Consider the following 23088-nt stretch of genomic DNA (forward strand, 5'->3'; position numbering starts at 1 on the left):
CTCACAGGAATCACCAGTGTGTGTGTGATCTGACATATCGTACTCACTAAAGGGACAGATGCTCAGGAGGGAGACCCTGAGGCGAGGGGCCCATTTCCCACATTAAGACCCTGGGTCTGGGGTGACGTAGTGGCACGGTAGGTTAATCCTCCGCCTGCGGCGCAGGCATCCCATATGGGCACCGGTTCTAGCCCCGGCTGCTCCTCTTCCCGTCCAGCTCTCTGCTATGGCCTGGCAAAGCAGTAGAGGATGGCCCAAGTCCTTGGGCCCCTGCACCCATGTGGGAGACCTGGGAGAAGCTCCTGGCTCCTGGCTTCGGATCGGCACGGCTCCGGCCATTGCAGCCATTTGGGGAGTGAACCAGTGAATAGAAGACCTCCCTCTCTCTTTCTCTCACTCACTCACTCACTGTCTGTAACTGTCATTCTCAAATAAATAAACAAATAAATAATCTTAAAAAAAAAAAAAAGACGCTGGGTCTGTCCTGGGGGACGGCAGAGAAGGGTGGGCATGCTCCCCTCTGTCAGGGAAACGGAGGTGTGGGACTTCCATCTCCCTACTACTCCCAAACACAGTGCCCAAAACACAGAATGTGCTCAATAAATATTGACTGAACAAATGGATGAGCCACGCAGCCACCTCCCAGGGCTTCACTCGTCCAGAAACACAGCCTCATCACTGCCTGCACCAACGCTTCCAGACAAAACCGGGGCAATGTGTGGAGAGGGCAACCCGTGCACTGACCTCGTCCTGCCCCCACGACCTCTGGCTCCCATCTCCTCCTGCCAGCCCTGCCCTCCTGCTGCCCCAGCCCCACCGCATCTCTGATCCCAGGAGAACGCTTCCCCCTCCCCCGGGATGTCAGGTGAGCACGGTCCCTGCCCCAGTGGCCCTGCCGGCTGTCCTCCTGAGTTCGTGCCCCTTGAGCTTGTCTCTCCTTTGCTTGGCCCCTTCTGGGAGGACATGCTTTCCCAGTGTCCAAAAGAGGGCCAAGAACGGCCACTTTCATCTGTGCCCCTGTGTCCGCACGGCCTCCCTCCACATCCACCACAGCCCCAGGCACAAAGCTTCCTCCTCTCCTACGAATCTGACCCTCAGCACCCAAGCTGACCCCAAGACCACCAGCCCCCTTCCTTGGCTCACACCCACCTCCTCAACATCGCACAAGCACAGACGCCCTGCTGCCGTCCCTCTGCAAGCCCACGGCCCTGGCCTCCTCCCAGTGGGCCAGCATCTCACTTACCTGTCTCCCACGCAGAGGCCCCTGTCTGAACTGATGCTGAAATGAACAGATGACCGCAGCAGGCCCGCACTTTCTCGCCGGCTCTGCCGGCATCAGGGGTCCAGAGCCGCTTCAGTCCACTTCCTGAGACCATAACGGAATACCTGAGAGTGGACCACTAGGAAAGAGGCTCCTCGGCTCAGTTTCGGAGGCCGGAAGTCCGGGTCAGGCAGCCCCACGTGCTGGGCTTCTGGATACATCACAACACAGCAGAAAGCACACGGACGAGAGCCTCACTGTCTCGCTGTCCGGGGTGGGCTCACTCCAACACAACGCACCCTCTCCACAGGAACAGCCTCGTCCCTTCCACCGGGACGCACCTTTTCACGGGTTCTCCCTCAGCACTGCCACCCCAGGGACCTCGCCGCCAGCTCAGGAACTCTGAGCACGCTGGCAAGAGTCTCCCCATGTCCACTGGCTCTCCCGTTCACAGTCCCCCTGCCGCTCCTCGTCCGAGGAAGCCCAGGGTGCGGATTTCTCATCTGTCATTGTGCAGCACATACTGGGGCATCACTACCACCGCCTGCAGACTGAAAACTAACAGCAAAGAACGGCAACAAAATAGCTCACACGAGCCACCCCGCCCAGACACAGGCGCCTTACGGATGAAACCACCATAAAGGATCCTCAGGGTATGTCCATGGAAAATTCCGACAAATCAACCTGAAAAGCCAGGCCCCCTGTTAGACAATGTCTGGAACACTGGACAGACATGTGCTTAAAACAAGAAACACAAAGCAAGAACATGAGCAACCACAGCAGGTCTAATTCTAATTGCAAGAGAATATTTAATCAATAAATATTCACTGTTCAGAGCTGCATCTGCATTTAGGATTACGAGGTAGTAAGCTGCAAATTTATTAGGCTCATTAGCAAGAGAGAGTTTTTTAAATACTGAAAGTCAGCCCCAATTTAGAATAAACACTCAGAGTTCCCTACTGACTTAGCTCCAAAAACAGTAAAAAGGGGAATAAGAAGAAGGCGACTTGGAAACCACTCTGGGATCTACCACAGAGCCAGGCTCACGCCCAGCACTGACCAGGCTAGGACAACCACCACCACCTACAACAACTTTCCCCAAGAGCTTCCAGAAAAGCGAGTTAGCATGAGAACAGCGCCCAGGGCTCCACCTCCCTCACAGCACTGATGACGCAGGGCTAGCATCACTACTGACGCTTTAAAAACACACCAGTCACACCTCCACGCCTACGTTCTACACAGTGGAAATATGTTCCCCTGCTTCTGCTCCGCAGACTTGAAATACTCCTCTGTGCTAAAACCGTTCTCTGTCATGGGCTGGGACACACTACAAGGATTTTTTTGTTTGTTTTTAATAATAAAGTCAGGGATGGGAGCTGTGGCACAGAAGTGTAGGTCACTACTTGGGACATTATGTCCCATATCGAAGCGCCAGCTCCAGCCCTAGACCCACTGCTCGGATTCCAATCCAGGTCCCTGCTCATGCACCTGGGAGGCGGCAGGTGATGGCTCCTAGGCCTGGGTTCCTGCCACCTACATGGGAGACCCAGATGGAGGTTCCTGGCTTCTGCCTTCAGCCTGGTCCAGCCCTGCTCGTTATGGGCACTGGGGGACTTTCCCTTTGTCGTTTTGTCTTTCATGTACATGAATACATTAGAGAAAAAGAATACAATTGCCATAAATTATTGCTTATCCACATTTTCTGCCAGCTGTGTCAAACCAAGCTTGAAATTAATCCAAGAAATCAGAAATGTCATCTTGGATAAGGGTCTGTGTCACAAAGCAAGGACAACGTTTGGACTATGGGAGGTGGCCCCACTGTGGGACACAGAGGGTACAGAGACTTACGGAGAGAAGCTTCCAGGTAATTGGGCGAACTGGCTTCGGGATTCCAGACCAGCTCAACTTCCGTAATTCCTCTGTTGACAGAAAAGAGGGAGGAGGACAAACAGGGTTTACAACAGGCCAGCGAACTCCCCAGTGCTATAACACAGTGCACCAGTGTTACCACTGCAGTGCACCCACAAACAAAACCGGAAGAAACCAAGATGCCAACGAACTCAGAAGGCTGTTCTCAACACAGGAGGCAGGCAGCTAAGAGGCACCTGCTGACGCCGAGGGCCTGCAGAGGACACGTGTGCTCACGGGACGCATCCCCCCCCCCCCCCCTCTCCCAGCAGCAGGACCCAGAGGACACCAACCCCAGGCCCTGCACCTCCTCCACCCAGCACCGCATCCCCAGCTGCACTGCCTCCATCCACCTTCCTTCTTCCCCACGCCTCCCTCCGCCCTTCTTTCCTCCCCTCCTCCCCTCCTCCCTGTCTCACACTCAACACACCTTCATGAAGTGGTGTTCTCAGGACTGGATTTGCAAGGAGCTGTTTCATGGAGCTAAGTTTGCCTTTGCACATCCTTAACTAAAGAAGCAGCCATACTGCACACAGCAAGGATGATGTGTGCTTCCAGGCAGACTACTGCAAGTCCACACTCACACCTGCAGGAGTCACGGGGTGGGGGAGGGAGAGGCATGGGGGCCTGCAGGGAAGCCAGGGCCGCACACGGGCCTGACGCTCTCTGACCTGCTTCTCCTGAACCATCTGTCCACGCCTGGAGTGACGAGAGACTGCATTTCTGCCCACAAGGACATCAACACTTGTCTGCCCCCACTGAAACGCGAGTCATCGTTCATTTGCTCTACATTAGGGAATGCACCATGAGGCTCTTCTCCTAACAGCTCGGAGCTAATGATTAATACCAGGAATAAAAGAAATGATTAAAGAGGGGACTTCAGTAATATAATCAACAAAATACAAAGTCCTGACATCTAATCTTTCTCCAATTACTAAAGTCTAAGCAAAGGAAGTACAGAGTAATTGGACAGTGTGCCAGCAATACCGTGCACTGTACAGCAGTCCCCAGCTCCCCAAGGATGTTATGAAAAGCAGACACCTAATGTCTCAACACCACTAATGCAATGTTCACCACTCACTGCCCACTGCCTCTCCCCCTGCTCAAGGCTGGCTTTCAGATTATGGTTCACGAGGAAATCTGAGAGGAACTCAGCGGCTCAACTTCTGGGAAGCTGTCCCCTCACCAGAAGAAACACAAACATTCACACCTTGAAGATACAGCGTGAGACAAGTCCAAACCTTGCTGAAACTTCAGGGTTTCCAGGGAGCTTTCATGTATATTATTTGATCCTCAAAACAGCTTACGTTAATGCAGGCTGGGATCACCACTGTTTAAGTGGAAACCATCTCAGAGCTTAAGTGAACTGACCAGGATGGCACAGGAACCCTCCACCATCTTAACTCCCATTCTGAAAAAGACTTTGTAACACAGCTTCACTTATGATACAGACAAAAAAGAACCAAAATAAAATCTGGGCAGGTGAAGACACAGCAGCATACTGGAGACAAGAACACATCTACCACACCAGGAGCGGAAGGACGGCTCGGTGTCAGGAGACCCTGCAGCTCTGTGGCTGCGCAGAGCTAGGTCGACCCGGAAAAGCCACACGGCCATCTTTGGCTGACACCCGGGCTGCTCTTCAGCCACGCCCATTCCCCCTACCACCTTTCTAGCGAAATTCCAGAGGGCCTGGGAATAGGGAGTCAACAGGGCAGTAGGGGGTGGGGGTGGGGAACGACCCCCACGGCACTCCAACGGTGGGTGACCCCTCACTGGGACTGGTGTCAACACAGGGCCGGGACCCTGGCTGAGCCACAGGCCCTGAGGTCCACTGAGAAGAGCCCTAGCTCTGCCTCTGAAAATGGTCAGGTCGATGCAAAGCTGAGGACTGCAGCACCCATGCAGCAACCATGCAGCCGGAGCAGGACGCCCAGCAGGAGGGGGCAGAGCCCAGAGCCGGCCCAGGAGGGAAAAGATGGCACAGACAGGACAGGAACATGCCACCCGTGAAGGACACACGTGAATACAGGGGAACACAAGGCGAGGGGTGGGAAATGAGCCCATGGGTGACACCAGCCCCAGGCCTAGGAGCCCCTCCCATCGCAAGGACACAGGCCCCAGAGTGCTCAGAGGACGAGGCCATGAAACGGCGCTGGGAACACCTACTTAGGAAAGCCAGGAGGTGTTCCCGAGGAAGTGACAACCGAGGTGAGACGTGAGACGAGGGAAGCCAGGAGACGCACGCTGCAGCCCGGGGAACAGCACCTGCGAAGCCCCAGCCGTGTGACCAACAGGCAGAGGGGCCCAGAGTGGTCACAAGGCGTCCAGTTAGTAACGGATGGTGATGGTGAGAGAGCAGCAATGAGCAAAGAGAACGCAGGAGCTAAAAGCAAGGGGACTCACAGCAGGCACTGTGATGTCAAAACTCCCCACAAAGAGCAGCACAAAGGATGGCACTACAGAGAGAAAACATGCAGCAGAGCTGCAGGAATTGACAGGCGTGGTTCTGCGAGAGTGAGTGATCCACAACCAAGTCCACGAGTATGTGCGCCTCTGGCTGTGATACACACAGCACTCCCTTACCCAGTCCACACAATACTCACACAGAATCTAATTTCTGAAAAGGAAATGAGAGATCTTACCAGACAAGTTCCAGATGATTAGAGATCTACAGGGTGGGGGTAACTATGTGTAAAGACTGAAAGACAGCAGAAGGAAATAAAAAATAGTTGGCTACATTCAGCTGGGGAAAGGGCCTCCCTAAGCAAGACACGAAGCTCAGAGACGATAAATGAAAAGATTAACAGATTCGTTGTAGAAAAGTCTGGAAATGACTCCATAGTGGAAGGTCCTGTGATGTTGAAACACCAAATGACAAACTTGAAAAGTACAAGCAGCGTTAAGTATAAAACCGCTAACATCACTGATAAATAAAGAACAAATGCAAAAAGACGTGGGGGGGCAGACACTGGGATGCAGCAGGTTCAATTGCCACTCGGGGCGTGGGCATCCACTGCAGGTTCCAGCCCAGGCCAGTCCACTTCTCACTGTTTCACACCTGAAAAGGCAGCAGATGATGGCCCAAGTACTTGGGTCCCTGCCCCCACATGCGAAAGCCAGACGGCGCTCACGGCTCCTTTCAGTCTGGCCAAGACCCAGCTGTTGTAGCTATCTGGGAAGCGAACCAGCAGACAGAACTTCAACCAATCAAATCTCTCTCTCTCTCTCTCTCTCTCTCTCTCTCTCTCTCTCTCTCTCCATTTTAAACAAATAACTCGTAAAGAAAAGTCAATAATTTGTGGAAAAATGGAAAATTCTTAGAAAAGGAACAGGAAATGACCAATAAACATATGGGAAGACATGCAACCTCACCAAAGAACTACAAATTAAAACAAGGAAATTTGTGAAAATTTAGCTGGATAAAATTTTGAATGAATGATAATGCCTAACACTGATGAGATCTGGGACACAAAGACACTGGCACACGTTTGGCAAACGTATGTCATGGCACCACTGCTTTCAAAGCACAGAACCTTGGGGCCAGCACTGTGGGACAGCGGGTAAAGCCGCCGTATGCAGGGCCAGCATCCCATGTGGGCACCTGTTCAGGTCCCAGCTGCTCCACGTCTGATCCAGCTCCCTGCTAACGCACCTGGGAAAGCAGTGGAAGATGCTCAAGTCCTTGGGTCCAGGCACCCCTGTGGAAGACCCAGAAGAAGCTCCTGGCTCCTGCCTGGCCCAGCCCCAGCCATTGCTGCTATTTGGGGGAGTGAACCAGCGGATGGAAGATATCTCTCTCTCTGCCTTTCAAATAAAGAAAAATAAATTTTAAAAAAGAAAGAGCTTAAGAGCACTAATAAATAAATAAATAAATAAAGCACAGAACTTGCAGCAGCAGCTTCACTTCAGAGTTCTCTGAAGAGACTGCAAGGACTATGCCCCAGGACGTTCATCTGAGCAACGTCACACCAAAGAAAACAAGAGGCAGCCAAAACACCCGTTGGTAAGGTGACCCTCTCATGTCCACACCCTGGAAGGCAACAGCACACAGAAAACTGCGGGCATCTCTGTGCACACACGGACGACACAGTGTGTGTGTAGACGCTCGTCCGAGGAGGGCGGAGCCTTCCCTTCCCCGGCACGCCACCACAAGGCAGCCAGGTCTGCCGCTGCACACCAAGTTCGCACGCATCAACCTCCTGACAACTCGCTCGCGTGGCTCCTCTGTGGAGCCTGCAGGGCCCTGTCATGGGGAGTGTGGGGCCCTTGAGGGCGGGGTCCCAGGCTCTGCCCCCCACCTGCTCTGAGACAGAGCCTGGCCCCGCGGGGAGGGCTGCACAGGGAACGCTCGATTCCTTCTGTGTCCTTTCAGAGACTGGAGGGGTGCATTTATAATGGAAGTATAATTTATACACAAGTATCATTTAAATTCAACGCCAGTACTCATGTATTCCCCAAATACGTTGTTAGACATGCCCGTGCCCCTTTTCTAGGAAGGCTCAGCGTTGACCACCCCTCCGATGTCCGTCACAGCCGGCTGCTTCGCCTGCTCTTGCCGATCACATAAACAGTGCGCACGGGACCCACTCCCGTGAGTGCCTCTTTAGCTCCAGATGTGGCGCCAGGCGTGCTGCAAGTCCCAGCAGCGCGCTCTGCAAGAAGAGCACTCTGCTAGGACAGCCCACAGTCTCCCCGCACAGGCACACCTGGGTCTGTCACAGGCTCACGCTGAACGCTGGCGCAGCCTTCCTGCTGTCTGGCCTGTGGGTGTGCGGGAGTCTTTCCTCCTCGGTGAGCCTGAAGGAGGCACGGGCCACGGGCCAGAGCCCCTTTCCCCGTCAGGAGGAACCGTCACGGGTCCTCCAAGCGGCCGCACCACGTCGCACTCCTCCTCAGCAACGTGTGCGGCTTCCGCAGACTCCCCCCTGCTGGAAATGCAGAACTGTCCGTCTGTGCTGCAGCCATTCCGGAAAGCGCTGCACGCGTGTCTCCGTGATTTCAGTCGGCACCTGTGATGAGGCACGATGCTGGTGCTGCACAGATCCTCAAGCGCCGGCCGGCGTCCGGCATCTTCTGTGAGGCATGCGCTGAAACGTTTTAACAGCTTTGCGATGATCCCTGGGTCTTGTCTTCTGGCTGTGAGTACATCCTCCCACTGCACTGTATGAGTTTCCTTTTTGACTGAATGACGGGTGTCCTGCTCTCAGTGTACCGCCTCTGTGATGATGGCCCTGGGTCACGTAAACACTTCTCCTTTGCCAGCCGACGCGGCCTTGGCCTCTTGGGTAGAAGTGCTGGGGGACAGGAATGCAGAAAGGGTCTCCCCCTCCAGGTTCACAGGCATTGTCCGCTAGGTTCCAGCAGGTGCTGCCTCTGTAGCACTCCGTCCCCACAGCTCTGGACTTGCCCGACTTGCCATTTTCTGGTGACGTCCCCGCTCGTGGATGTGCACCCCACGCCTGAGCAGAGCAGGGTTCAGCCCAGGACGTGGTGGGGCCTCTGCAGACATCTGGGGCTCTGAGTACACGTCTGACTTCCCAGCACCCTGCCCCACACGCGCTCCCTCAGCCGCCCCCAGCTCCCTTCCAAATCCCTCCCCTCAAGGCTGCCGGGTTCAGCAGGTTCCCCTCCACCTGCAAGCTGACCCTGTAGAGGTCACCTCGGCTGTCTCCTCTCGGGGTCACAGTTCTGCACCGCTCCCCGCCCCACGTCTCCAATCGGTGTTCTACAGACTGGTCCGGTTTTACAGCTGCTTACACTGGACACAATCCCTTGGCAGTTAATCCTTCACTGGTTGAAGCAAAAATCAATTTGCTAACACACTACTAAAGAGCAAGGGCAATTCAAAAGGGGGGGGGGGTAAAATTAAAAGGTTATCCTGATGCAAAATAAATTTGAAATTGTATATGAATATTCATCAAGGATACTGGTTTCTGTTCTTACAATGTCTCTATAAAGCTTTGGTATCAGAATTATATTAGCTGAAAAACAATTAGCTGAGATGTGTTTCCCCTCTCCTTTCTGGAAGCCCCTGGGCCGTGTTATTTCTTCTTTAAGTGTACCGGAGTTCGCCAACAAAGCTACTCGGCCCTCATGCTTTCACTGTACACAGGTCTTACCACAAACTGAATTTTTAAAGTTAATACAGGAATATTAATGTTTCTGCTACTTCTTCTGCCAGTTTTATTAACCTGTATCTTTCACGGAGCATGCCCACTACATGAGCTTATTGGCACAAAGCTGTTTCGTCTCCTCACCATCCGTAACCACGCTTTTACAATCTGTAGTGCTGGCCTCTCCTTCACTTCTGGTATTGGTGACTTGTGCTTTTTATTTACTCTTTTTCTGTTGCTCAGTCTAAAGGTTTTGCACAGGTCTTTTCAAGAAAAGGCTAATTGTAGGAGCAGGTGTTCAACCACTGATGCCCTGCCCACATCAGAGAGCCTGAGTTAGACGCCTGGCTTCTGGCTCCAACGCTGCGAATGCGGAATCTGGGAGGCAGTGGGGATGTTTCGAGCAGCTGGGCTTCTGCCGCTCACACGTGAGACCTGGACTGGGCTTCCAGCTCCTGGCTTTGGCCTCAGCCTAGCTGTTGCAAGCATCCTGGCAGTGAAGCAGCAAATGGGCTCTCTTGCACCCTCTGTCCCTCCTCTGCCTCTCCAATAAAATAATTCTTAGAAACAAATTTAAAGTTTGAGTGATTCTTGTCATTGACCCATTCCCCAGTTCACGACTATCACCCTCCCTTCTTTTACTCGGTGTTAGTTCCTTTCCTGGTGTATTAAGGTAGAAGCTTTGCTCATGGACTGGAACCCTTACTCATTTCCTAATACAGGCATTTAAAGGTATAAATCTTCCAAATATTGTCTTTACAGAGTTACATCAAAGTTTGATACACACGGCCATTATCATCCAGCTCGGAACTCTTCCTACTTTTACATGGGATTTCTGGGATCCACAGGTCATTCAGAAGTGTGTCCACACTTCCAAGCATCTGGGGTTTCCTAGTTATTTTACTGTTGCTGTTTTATAAATTGAAGCGCTGGATCAGAAGAACCCTTTCACATGCACTAGGACTGGTTTGGGCTCAAACTCTCTTCCACTGGGCAGCAGCGCCCTACGTCCTCGGGAAGAACGCGCGTACCTCAGGGTGATCTGGTTGGTCGACCAGGTGTGGTGATCTGTACCTCAGGGAGAGCCAGGTGGTCGGCTGTGTTACTGAAATCTTCCGTTTCTTTGCTGACTTTGGAATTCACCTGTTCTCTTTTACTTGGGGATGCGATTGCAATCTGTCTATGGCTGTGAACGTGCAAGTTTGTCTGTTTCTACTGATCTTCACACACCACCTGTCCACGCACACTCAGAACTCATCCATCCATGGCATGGATTGCTCCTTTTGTCACCAGGAAAAATCCCTCTCTGTCTCTAACAGAACTCTATCTTGAAGTCTACCTCTTCCGATAAAACCATAGCAGTCCTCAAAAGTCTGCAGAAAAATGAAACCAAAAGATGAGTTTGAGAGCCGGCACTGTGATGCAGCAGGTCAAGCTGCCCTCTGTGACGCCAGCATCCCAGTGAGCACCTATGTGAGTCCTGGCTGCTCCACTTCCGGTCCAGCTCCCTGCTAATGGGCCTGGGAGAGCAGCAGCAGGTGTCTAAGTGCTTGGACCCTGCCACCCATGTGGGAGACTCAGATGGAGTTCTGGGCTGCTGGAGCCGGCCTGGTCCACCTTGGCTGCTGCCAAGGGAACCAGCAGAACTACAGTCTCTTTCTTGGAGCCAGCACCATGGTGCAGTGGGTTAATCCTCCAGCTGAGGCGCCGGCATCCCATGTGGGTGCCATTTCTAGTCCTGGCTGCTCCACTTGCGACCCAGCTCTCTACTATGGCCTGGGAAAGCAGTGGAGGACGGCCCACGAAGAGGCGCCTGGCTCCTGGCTTCAGATCGGTGCAGCGCCGGCCATTGCTGCCATTTGGGGAATGAACCAACGGAGGGAGGACCTTTCTCTCTGTCTATAACTCTAATTCTCAAGTAAAATAAGCAAAATCTTTTTTTAAAAAAAGTCTCTTTTTCTGTGTCTCTGCCTTTCAATAGATAAAAATGCATAAATAAAATTTTTCAAAAAAGGTAAGTTTATTTTGATACAAAAAAATCCTGAAATCCATGCACAATTTTTTCCTAATGCACACTTTGCACAAACTCTTTGAAGACCCTTACATAACCAATTAGCGTGTGTGTGGCGTGCATTCCGCACTTTTCTGTTGCAACCACCCAAGCCTTTGTGCTCAGGGTTGTGCTTGGCTAGGCTACAGTTTCAACATTTCAGGCCTCTTCAAAATTTCAGGTGCTGGACATTCACTCCCCAGGGCAACAGTGTTGGCAGGCGGGGGCCTGGCGGAGGTGTTAGGTCAGGAGACGCTGCCACACCACGGGAGGACACGGCAAGAAGTCCCTCACCACGTCCCAGCTCCAGCCCTCGATAAACTCCCGTCACAGCAGCACAGAAAAGACAGATGCCTTTCCTTTCTGCTCCTCTCTGCATTTCCTAGATCAGAGGGTGAAACAGCTACACGTCGTGGATTTGAAGTGTAAGAAAAGCTGAGATGAGCAGAAAATAAATGAGAAATAACTACCATTTCTTCCCCCCACAATGGAGGACTCAAAAATTAAGCATAGGATTCCAAAAAATAAAACTTTGCAAGAGTTTTATGAAAACAACACCAAGATCACAATTCCACGCTCACCTGCCCGGTGAAGGCTTTCGTTCTCAACAAGCTTGCCGAGCCAGCGACCCAAGGAATGGACAGGCAGCCCGCTGAGGGCAGCAAGTGCGCTTGGGTTCAGCGAGGCTGTGGGACAGCACCCTTCTCTCCCCTGAGCTTGAGCCACTCCACCGGAACACGAGACAAACAGAAGCAGCTGCCTTGTTAAGTCACACGATGTCCACAGGAACAGAGAGACAGCACACGGAAGCATCTGTAAACAGTGACACGCACACGCAGGGGCACGACGCCGAGGGCTGACAGACACATTAGCCGGTGCGCTCTGAACCCACCCTACAGCAACTGGGATTCGTCTGTTCTAATTGGATGTCAAATACCACATTCGAGATTCCACCAGAAACCTGTCACGATCCCGTGCACACGAAGAACTCATAATTAGAAGCACCTTTGTCTGAGGAGCCAAGAATAACAGAAAAATCAAACCATAATTTTTTTCATAATACTCATCTCTTTTTAACTGGTTTTAATTATGATTTTTTTCTTTCATGGCAATAAACTCCAAAAGGACACAGAACAAAAACAAGAAATGCATGCACAGAATGGCACAGCTTCCACAACCTAGATTAAAGCTGAGTGCGACCAGCCCAGATTCAGTCTGCAAAATAAGCAATCTCCGTGTCGAAGAAAGAGGCCAGACACTCACAGATTAGCTCCACTACCCAGCACTCAGAGCCCTGCTGCTGTGTGCACTACCTGAGGGGCACAGCCCCTGAAACCCTCCTTACACTCAGCGTGCACCCACACGCTCTCTCCCCCACTGCACCCACACATTCTCTCCCCCACTGCACCCACACGCTCTCTCCCCCACTGCACCCACACGCTCTCTCCCCCACTGCACCCACACATTCTCTCCCCCACTGCACCCACACGCTCTCTCCCCCACTGCACCCACACGTTCTCTCCCCCACTGCACCCACACACTCTCTCCCCCACTGCACCCACACATTCTCTCCCCCACTGCACCCACACGCTCTCTCCCCCACTGCACCTACACGCTCTCTCCCCCACTGCACCCACACGCTCTCTCCCCCACTGCACCCACACGCTCTCTCCCCCACTGCACCTATACGCTCTCTCCCCTACTGCACCCACATGCTCTCTCCCCCACTGCACCTAGACATTCTCTCCCCCACTGCACCTACACGCTCTCCCCCACTGCACGCACACATTCTCTCCCCCACTGCACCTACACATTCTCTCCCCCACTGCACCCACACGCTCTCTCCCCCACTGCACCCACACGCTCTCTCCCCCACTGCACCCACACGCTCTCTCCCCCACTGCACCTACACATTCTCTCCCACCACTGTACCCACACATTCTCTCCCCCACTGCACCTACACGCTCTATCCACCACTGTACCCACACATTGTCTCCCCCACTGCACCCACACGCTCTCTCCCCCACTGCACCCACACGCTCTCTCCCCCACTGCACCTACACGCTCTCTCCCCCACTGCACCCACACGCTCTCTCCCCCACTGCACCCACACACTGTGTCCACCACTGCACCTACACGTTCTCTCCCCCACTGCACCCACACACTCTCCCCCCACTGCACCCACACGCTCTCTCCCCCACTGCACCTACACGTTCTCTCCACCACTGTACCCACACGCTCTCTCCCACTGCACCCACACATTCTCTCCCCCACTGCACCCACACACTGTGTCCACCACTGCACCTACATGCTCTCTCCCCCACTGCACCCACACATTCTCTCCCCCACTGCACCCACACGTTCTCTCCACCACTGCACCCACACGCTCTCTCCCCCACTGCACCCACACATTCTCTCCCACCACTGCAACCACACAACTCTCCCCCACTGCACCTACACGCTCTATCCACCACTGCACCCACACATTCTCTCCCCCACTGCACCCACACGTTCTCTCCCACCACTGTACCCACACATTCTCTCCCCCACTGCACCCACACACTGTGTCCACCACTGCACCTACACGCTCTCTCCCCCACTGCACCCACACGCTCTCTCCCCCACTGCACCTACACATTCTCTCTCCCACTGCACCCACACGCTCTCTCTCCCACTGCACCCACACATTCTCTCCCCCACTGCACCCACACGTTCTCTCCCACCACTGTACCCACACATTCTCTCCCCCACTGCACCTACACGCTCTCTCCCCCACTGCACCCACACGTTCTCTCCACCACACCCACACTGACCTCACTCACAACTGTAACTACACCCTGCACACACTCTGTTCACACTCACTCACCACACTGTGAGAGCTTCCTGCACACGCTCTGTCCACACTGCTCACCACACACTGTGAGAGCTCCCTGCACACGCTCTGTCCACACTCACCACACTGTGAGAGCTCCCTGCACACGCTCTGTCCACACTGCTCACCACACTGTGAGAGCTCCCTGCACACACTCTGTCCACACTCACCACACACTGTGAGAGCTCCCTGCACACGCTCTGTCCACACTGCTCACCACACACTGTGAGAGCTCCCTGCACACGCTCTGTCCACACTCACCACACTGTGAGAGCTCCCTACACACGCTCTGTCCACACTGCTCACCACACTGTGAGAGCTCCCTGCTCACGCTCTGTCCACACTCACCACACACTGTGAGAGCTCCCTGCACACACTCTGTCCACACTGCTCACCACACACTGTGAGAGCTCCCTGCACACGCTCTGTCCACACTGCTCACCACACTGTGCGAGCTCCCTGCACACGCTCTGTCCACACTCACCACACACTGTGAGAGCTCCCTGCACACACTCTGTCCACACTGCTCACCACACACTGTGAGAGCTCCCTGCACACGCTCTGTCCACACTGCTCACCATACTGTGAGAGCTCCCTGCACACGCTCTGTCCACACTGCTCACCACACACTGTGAGAGCTCCCTGCACACGCTCTGTCCACACTGCTCACCACACAGAGAGCTCCCTGCACACACTCTGTCCACACTGCTCACCACACACTGTGAGAGCTCCCTGCACACGCTCTGTCCACACTGCTCACCACACTGTGAGAGCTCCCTGCACACGCTCTGTCCACACTGCTCACCACACACTGTGAGAGCTCCCTGCACACGCTCTGTCCACACTGCTCACCACACACTGTGAGAGCTCCCTACACACGCTCTGTCCACACTCACCACACACTGTGAGAGCTCCCTGCACACACTCTGTCCACACTACTCACCACACTGTGAGAGCTCCCTGCACACACTCTGTCCACACTACTCACCACACTGTGAGAGCTCCCTGCACACGCTCTGTCCACACTCACCACACACTGTGAGAGCTCCCTGCACACGCTCTGTCCACACTCACCACACTGTGAGAGCTCCCTGCACACGCTCTGTCCACACTGCTCACCACACTGTGAGAGCTCCCTGCACACGCTCTGTCCACACTGCTCACCACACTGAGAGAGCTCCCTGCACACGCTCTGTCCACACTCACCACACACTGTGAGAGCTCCCTGCACACGCTCTGTCCACACTGCTCACCACACACTGTGAGAGCTCCCTGCACACGCTCTGTCCATACTGCTCACCACACACTGTGAGAGCTCCCTGCACACGCTCTGTCCACACTCACCACACTGTGAGAGCTCCCTGCACACGCTCTGTCCACACTGCTCACCACACACTGTGAGAGCTCCCTGCACACGCTCTGTCCACACTCACCACACACTGTGAGAGCTCCCTGCACACGCTCTGTCCACACTCACCACACACTGTGAGAGCTCCCTACACACGCTCTGTCCACACTCACCACACACTGTGAGAGCTCCCTGCACATGCTCTGTCCACACTCACCACACTGTGAGAGCTCCCTGCACACGCTCTGTCCACACTGCTCAACACACTGTGAGAGCTCCCTGCACACGCTCTGTCCACACTCACCACACACTGTGAGAGCTCCCTGAACACGCTCTGTCCACACTCACCACACACTGTGAGAGCTCCCTGCACATGCTCTGTCCACACTGCTCACCACACACTGTGAGAGCTCCCTGCACACGCTCTGTCCACACTGTTCCCACTGACACCCGCTACCACAGACCAGCCTTTCGGAAAAGCTAGTCTTTTCCATCCCTCACAGGCCTCATCCTGGCCTCAGAAGGAGCAACGTTAACCTGTGCAATCCACTCCGCACTGCTGAGAAAGAGCAGGAGGCACAGCTGGGCACTGGAGGAGTGGCGGCCTCTTCAGTGCTAGGAGGACATCACCACGGCTGCCATGGCCACACCAGAGAGGCATCTTGAAGCCGTGTGACAAAGAATCCCAGCTCCACTCCCGCCCTGACCCTCAGCAAGAGGACAGCAAAGGAGAAATGCCATCAACAAGGACAAGGGCCCATACAGATGGCTGCAGAGAAAACCGTCAACAGAAACCCAAGACAGCAGAGAGGAGACAGGATAGAGAAGAGGGCTCCCTGCCAAGAGGGAGACTCGGCAGTGGTGGCAGAGACCCCCAGGAAGTGCTGCGTGAGGGCCACGCACACAGGAGGACCCCTCCCGGTGGCAGGGGACAGTGCTCCCCACCATGCAGCAGAGTCCCCCTGCTGCATCCCAAAGGTTAGCGCCTGGGATGAACAAGTTACATACAGATGCTCACATTGCTGTGAGGTAAAGTGGGGAAGGTGGACGCACAATGCTATCTCTAGGCTCACAGAAAAGAACTGTCCCAAAACGATCACGTCGGCTCTGTGTCCAGGGCCCAAGGACCCTCAGTTGGAGGAAGCTATGCACACAGAAGCTCAGAGACGTGGGACAACAAATACTTCCTATCACTGGACAACACTCGGGGAGAAACTGGACCCGGGGGGCAGGCAGGGCCTGACCGTGCAGAGGTGGCCATCTGGACTCACACTCCCAGGTGCTGGGCAGCCAATGTGGACAGGGGAGAGCCAGGGGAGCAGAGCAAAGACGCTCGTGGTCTCGCGCCCCAGTGTGGTTTCTGTAAGGAGGAACACCTGTGTTCAGACATGTGCTGCCACACACGCTGAGAGACTCGTGGGGAGACAGCAAAGCTCCTTGACCCTTTCAGCCATGAGGCTCATGGCAGCCAGACCCAGCACAGCCAAAGCGTGGCACAGCCCCAGGCAACCACTGGCCCGTGCACTCCACATTCAGCGTCCAAGGATGGGCCACATGTGGGCCAGGCACTGTCCTGGAACCACAATGGAAATGGATCCAGTCTGGGGCTGCCCACAGCACCCTCCATGGTACACCACTTCTCTCCATCAGGGTCCACAAAATGTTGCCTCTAGGAGTAGGTTCCTACCACCCCGTCACCCTCAGGATTTCAGGATGGAATGAAGAACTTTCTAGGCGAGCCTGCTTAGTCAACTTCCTAATGTCACAGGTGGAACAGGACTGTGCTTCCCAATCTGACCCCGACGTGTCAACAGCCGATGGACTCAATCTAATGATTGATGGGAGAAGGCGGGGGCTCCATTTAATTGTGCTGCTAGGAGGTGAGGAGACCTGAGCCGGCGCGGGCTCCCTGGGCCTCACTCTGCCTCCAGCTCCCCATGGGGCCCCTCCTCCACACCAGATGCCAGACAAGGGAGCTGCCAGATCCTGACCTCTGACCCTCCGAAATGGAAGCCAGAATAAGCCTTCTGCTTCACAGGAAGCGCCACTCGGGTACTTTAGCTAAAGTAGTAAAAGGCTGACCGGCACACTAGCCATCAATCCAAGAACGGACTGTTGGCCGGCGCCGTGGCTCAACAGGCTAATCCTCCGCCTTGCGGCGCCGGCACACCGGGTTCTAGTCCCGGTCAGGGCACCGATCCTGTCCCGGTTGCCCCTCTTCCAGGCCAGCTCTCTGCTGTGGCCAGGGAGTGCAGTGGAGGATAGCCCAAGTGTTTGGGCTCTGCACCCCATGGGAGACCAGGATAAGCACCTGGCTCCTGCCATCGGAACAGCGCGGTGCGCCGGCCGCAGCGCGCTACCGCGGCGGCCATTGGAGGGTGAACCAACGGCAAAAGGAAGACCTTTCTCTCTGTCTCTCTCTCTCTCTCACTATCCACTCTGCCTGTCAAAAATAAAAAAAAAATAAAATAAAAAAATTAAAAAAAAAAAAAAAAAAAAAAAAGAACGGACTGTTGTCACTTGTCACGGGAGCCCATCTCCTCACCACCGTATGTACCGGGAAGGCTGAGCAGCACCGGGAAGGCTGAGCAGCACAGCGAGCTCCCCACCTGGGCCAGGCTCCTCCTCCACAGACACAGCCAGGAGGGGACGGGATCCTGTGTCACTTAACCCTTGCAGAGGTGTTTCCACAGGACCCTGGAGCCCGCGCTGCAGCCGGGGCAGTAGCTGTGGGCGCTCTTCCCGCTCTGAGAGCTGCCTCTGGCTGCCCAGCAAGATGAGATGAGACAGGGATGTTCAATTACCTGGCAGCTTTTCCGAACAGGTACGGGATTCTAAGCTTGATGGCCCTAAACTGCTGTAATTAACATAATGACATTTTCAAGATCACTCCTCTAGCCTTAACTTCCCCTTTGAGCTGAAGGTCTGTGTCCTCCAGGCAGTTTCTGGGTAACCAATGGGAAGAATGTGCATTTGGAGGCAGGGGGAGGGGCGTTTAGGTGGTGCCTGGGGGAAGGAGGCAGGGAGGGGCCCTGGCCTGGGAGGTGAGATGTCACCTTATTGGCTGATGTGGCACAGAGAGGCGCCTGAGCCACAGGGCATCAGGGAAGCGCTGGCGCCCAGGCCGGGGCAGCCCTGAAGGAGGAAAGCCTGGGCAGAGGGGTGCAGGCCCAGTGAGGCGCCTGGTGAAGAAAGGGCTCCTGCCCTGTGGCAGCGAGCCTGCTTGGTTGCCAAGACATTTTGGAGCCCATTATGGGGCTGTAATTAAATCACAATGAGAATAGCACAAAGGCGGCTGGTGCTGAGGCTCACTAGGCTAATCCTCCACCTCGCGGTGCCGGCACACTAGGTTCTCGTCCTGGTCGGGGCACCGGATTCTGTCCCGGTTGCCCATCTTCCAGGCCAGCTCTCTGCTGTGGCCCGGAGTGCAGTGGAGGATGGCCCAAGTCCTTGGGCCCTGCACCCCATGGGAGACCAGGAGAAGCACCTGGCTCCTGCCTTCGGATCAGGGCGGTGCGCCGGCCGGAGCACACAGGCCATGGCAGCCATTGGAGGGTGAACCAACAGCAAAGGAGCAGCCATTGGAGGGTGAACCAATGGCAAAGGAAGACCTTTCTCTCTCTCTCTCTCTCTCTCTCTCTCACTGTCCACTCTGCCAGTCAAAACAAAAAAAAAACCAAGAATAGCACAATGGCAAGAAAATACACAGAATGAGCAAGTTAAACGCTAGAGGCCTCTAGACCCACCCTCCAGGTAGTGGACACAGCAGCCCCAGAGAAACAGGGCCAAAGGGAGCTGGGCTCCGAGCTCACGGCTGGGAGAGCATCACTCCCTCCCCAGCTGGGATCTGTGCGCATCACTGTGGCACCAGCAGGGCCTGGGGCAGAAGACATCTCAGATGCACAACTGATGACCCGTAAGGCTCCTCCCCCTTTTCTCGACCTGGGACAGCCTTAGTCTTACTAACATCACTTCCTCCCAGGAGTCTTCCAGCTCCTCCACGCTACCTTGGAGAGCGCCCACCGACTTCCCAATCTCATGCTCTCTGCTATGGCATCAGCCATACTCAGGGCTCCTGGAGGGGGGATCCATGCTGCATTCGGTCCACAGACATGGTACGGGCACCTAACGCATGCCCAGTACTACCAACAGAAAGAGAAGCAAGACGCAGGCATTTGGCTGAACAGTCAGGAGGCCCCATGTGACACCCACACCCCACATCAGAGCACCTGAGTTCAAATCCCAGATCTGCTTCTGATTCAGCTTCCTGCTATTGCACACCCTAGGAGGCAGCAGGTGATGCTCAAGAGGTTCAGTCTCTGCCACTCACATGAGAGACCTGGACTGAGCTCCTGGCTCCTGGCTCCGGCCTGGCCCAGCCCCCGCTGCTGCAGGCATCTGAGGAATGGATCAATGAGTGCAAGATCTCTGTATCTCTAAGCCTTTCAAAAAGATAACAAATAAGTTAAAATACTGTTTTTGAAAAAGAGAGACCTGAGAGTTGTCCCTCTCCTCCAGGAGGCTGTGGCCACAGGGGAAAGGCAGGCCCTTGCCCACACTGCGGCAGAATGTGTGGACTGGGGCGGTAGAGAGCCAGCACAGCTTTGGAAGCACGCCTGTGACGCAGTGTCCAGAACACCTGCCTAGCAAACAAGACTCCTTTCCCACAGGACATTGGAACAAACCTCCAGGAACTATTCACAGAAACCAGGCAGAACTCAGCTCTGCGTGTGCTTAGGTCAGAAAGCACGCCGGTGACCCCACACGTGTCTGGGGCTATCTTATCATTTACTGCGTGTTTTGCTTGATTTTGCTGGTTGTAACGATTACACGCATCACAACCATTTCTTGTTAATAGCTGACCTCAGTGAACATGCCCAGTGCACTGACAGTGAGGGACGTAAATCCTGTTTACATAAAAGCTGCTGTGTTAGCAACACCGGCAGATGACTTCTGGCCCACTTCATGGTGGGTATCTTGCCTCCCCTCAGCCCTTCCGCCCGGGGAGCTCAAGAGCAGTCATGGTGAGGAGAAAGTACCTGGAAAATCTTACGTGCTTGCCCTCAGCACAGGCTGTAACATGCCGCTCAGGCCCAGCTCAGCTCTACCTCAGACACACACAGAACGCAGCAGGACAAAGGGGAACAGGTGCTACAGGCACAGCACCTGCTCACCCAAAGCCGGCCTCCCTGCTGTCTCCTCCTGCAGCCTGGCCCACGATGCAACCAACAAGAGGAAGAGGATGGTCCTGCCAAGAATCCTGGATAGCAAAAATTAATAATAATAATAATAGGGTAATCAGAAGTGGGCAAAGGGCTGGAGCAGGCATGCCTGCAAAGATAAACAGACGCCAATAAGCAAGTCCAAGACGCTCAGAATCATGAGCCATCAGAAACTCCCCCACCAGGAGACGCCCCTCACGGCAAGAAGGCTGGGATCCGACACAGTGGGAAGGCCGGAGTCCTCCTGCACTGAGGGAGCAGACTGCTGTAGCTGTGGCAGGGACTCGCCCGGCACACACAGTGACCGTTTCAGCCAGCAGTTCCACTCCTAGATACGTGTGCACAACAACTTGTACACGAACATTCACAGAAGCACCCACAGCGGCCAACATGCAGAGACGCTGCAAACACCCAGGCGGTAGCCACCGGGGAAACAAAACGCAGCATCTCCCTGCTACGGAATCTTCTTCGGCCAACAGAAGGACAATGCATGCATGCTGCAACACAGACGAACCCTGAGAACATCTGCCAGGTGAAACAGCCAAGTCTCAAAAAGCACAGGCTGCAGGTTTCTGTTTTTATGAAATGTCCAGACTAGACAGATTCATAGACAGACAGTGGGGACGGGCGGGGCAGACTGCCATGCGGATGAGGGAACTGCTCTAACACCTCCTGGCTGATGGTCGCACTACTCTGCAAACATACTGGCAAGCAGGAATCGAACGCTGTAACTGGTGCTATCTATCCCGACAACGACATTTAGAAAACAGTCCTGAGTAAGGAACTGTGGACGGATATTGAAAACCTGACCACCTTCTCAAAAAGGCAGGCGTGGGAGAGGGGGCTGGCACGGTGGGGAGCACGATGATGGTGGACCAGCTCTGAGGACGCTGCACAGGGAAGCAAAGATCAGAATCCAGAGGGTTCCTGAGACGGCGCAAAGTGGCCGAGCAACGGCCTTCTACACAGACAGGCTGCGTGCAAGCAGACTGCTGCTCTGTTTCCAGTGAGTGAGGTCTTCAGGAGGCCACAGTCAGGCTAAACCCACTCAGACCCGTGCCACGACCCAGTGGTGCCAACGGGGCCCTGAGCATTCCCAAGAACTCAGGAAACACCCCAGCCTTCATTATGCCGGAAACAAGGTCAAAGGCAATGCTGTTCCTAGATTTCATGAGAAAGACCCCTCCCTCCAGCTCCCACCCAAGCTTCGGATCAGCCCAGCTCCAGCCGTTGCAGACATCTAGGAAGTGAGCCAGCAGATGCAAGAAGACCGACCGACCTCTCTCTCTGCCTCTGCCTTTCTGTAACTCCGCCTTTTAAATAAATAAATAATGTTCACTTTCTCTGGGCCAGTAATTTCATTTCTGGAAATCTGAACCAAGGGAATTACCCAACATGCAAACAAATATCCATGCAGAAAGATGGCCATCACAGCATTGTTTCTATGTACAAAAATATACGGTCTCAGTGTTTAACACGGAACTGATTCAAGCTGTGCCCATTGTTGCCGTGGTGAATTCTCACAATCTGATGCTACCTCTGCTCATTCTCCTTCCACGGGTTTCCTGGCTCTGTGTGTGGCCTCCAGGTATGCTATGCACCTGTCTGACCAGGACCTGTAAGTAATAAAACCTTTATTTCCAATCTGTGTCTCTCTGGAACAAAATTAAAGGTTACTAAAAGAAACCAAGAAATAGATCCAAAATGTCTACAGGAAAACTTTAGGTCTTTCAAAGCAAAGAAAAGCCAAGTGCATCTAATCTGCATCCCCCTAACCAGCCCTCCTCCCCCACTCTTCAGAGAGCCCTAATCGTTTGTTAGTCACTTCACAAGGTCTAATTACACTGTTCCCTCCTTCAATACCATTGATCCCACAGCCAATGTTGCGTGGCATTTAATTAAAGGAAAGGCTACTGCTATTTCATGTTAAAAATTTAAATCCTTTCAACAAATTAGAAGCTTGAGGTTTGCTTTTTTTTTTTTTTTTTTTGGCTTTCCAGTAGGAACCATTGAAGACAGACCCTGGGCCTCCTATAATGCCAGGATCAAGGGACACGTATATGCGCGCGCACACACACACAAGGTCTCACCCACCACCCTCCCTGGAAGCAGTTATTCCATTTCTCAACAAGCAGACCCAGTAACAAGACTGGCTTGAGCGAGTGCAGTTGTCCTGATGCCCCAAGATGTAAATGTTAACCAGGCGCTCACTCAGGGGCACCTGAGACAGCGGTTCCCCACATCCGCGGTTCGTGGTTAGGAGCCTGGCACAATCACAACAGCTTGGTGTCTCCCACATACCTGCTCTTCC

General features: G+C 54.1%; 1 protein-coding gene across 1 annotated transcript in view; it reads right to left on the reverse strand.

Moving 5' to 3' along the window:
- TBC1D22A (TBC1 domain family member 22A) overlaps positions 1-23088 on the reverse strand; it is a 367129-nt gene that overhangs the window by 253543 nt on the left and 90498 nt on the right. The window contains exon 5 of the mRNA XM_062202659.1: positions 3110-3180. Coding sequence (XP_062058643.1) covers positions 3110-3180 — 71 coding nt within the window. The remainder of the gene's footprint in view (positions 1-3109; positions 3181-23088) is intronic.

The sequence above is a fragment of the Lepus europaeus genome, chromosome 10 (assembly GCF_033115175.1).
Source record: "Lepus europaeus isolate LE1 chromosome 10, mLepTim1.pri, whole genome shotgun sequence".
Lineage (NCBI taxonomy): Eukaryota > Metazoa > Chordata > Mammalia > Lagomorpha > Leporidae > Lepus > Lepus europaeus.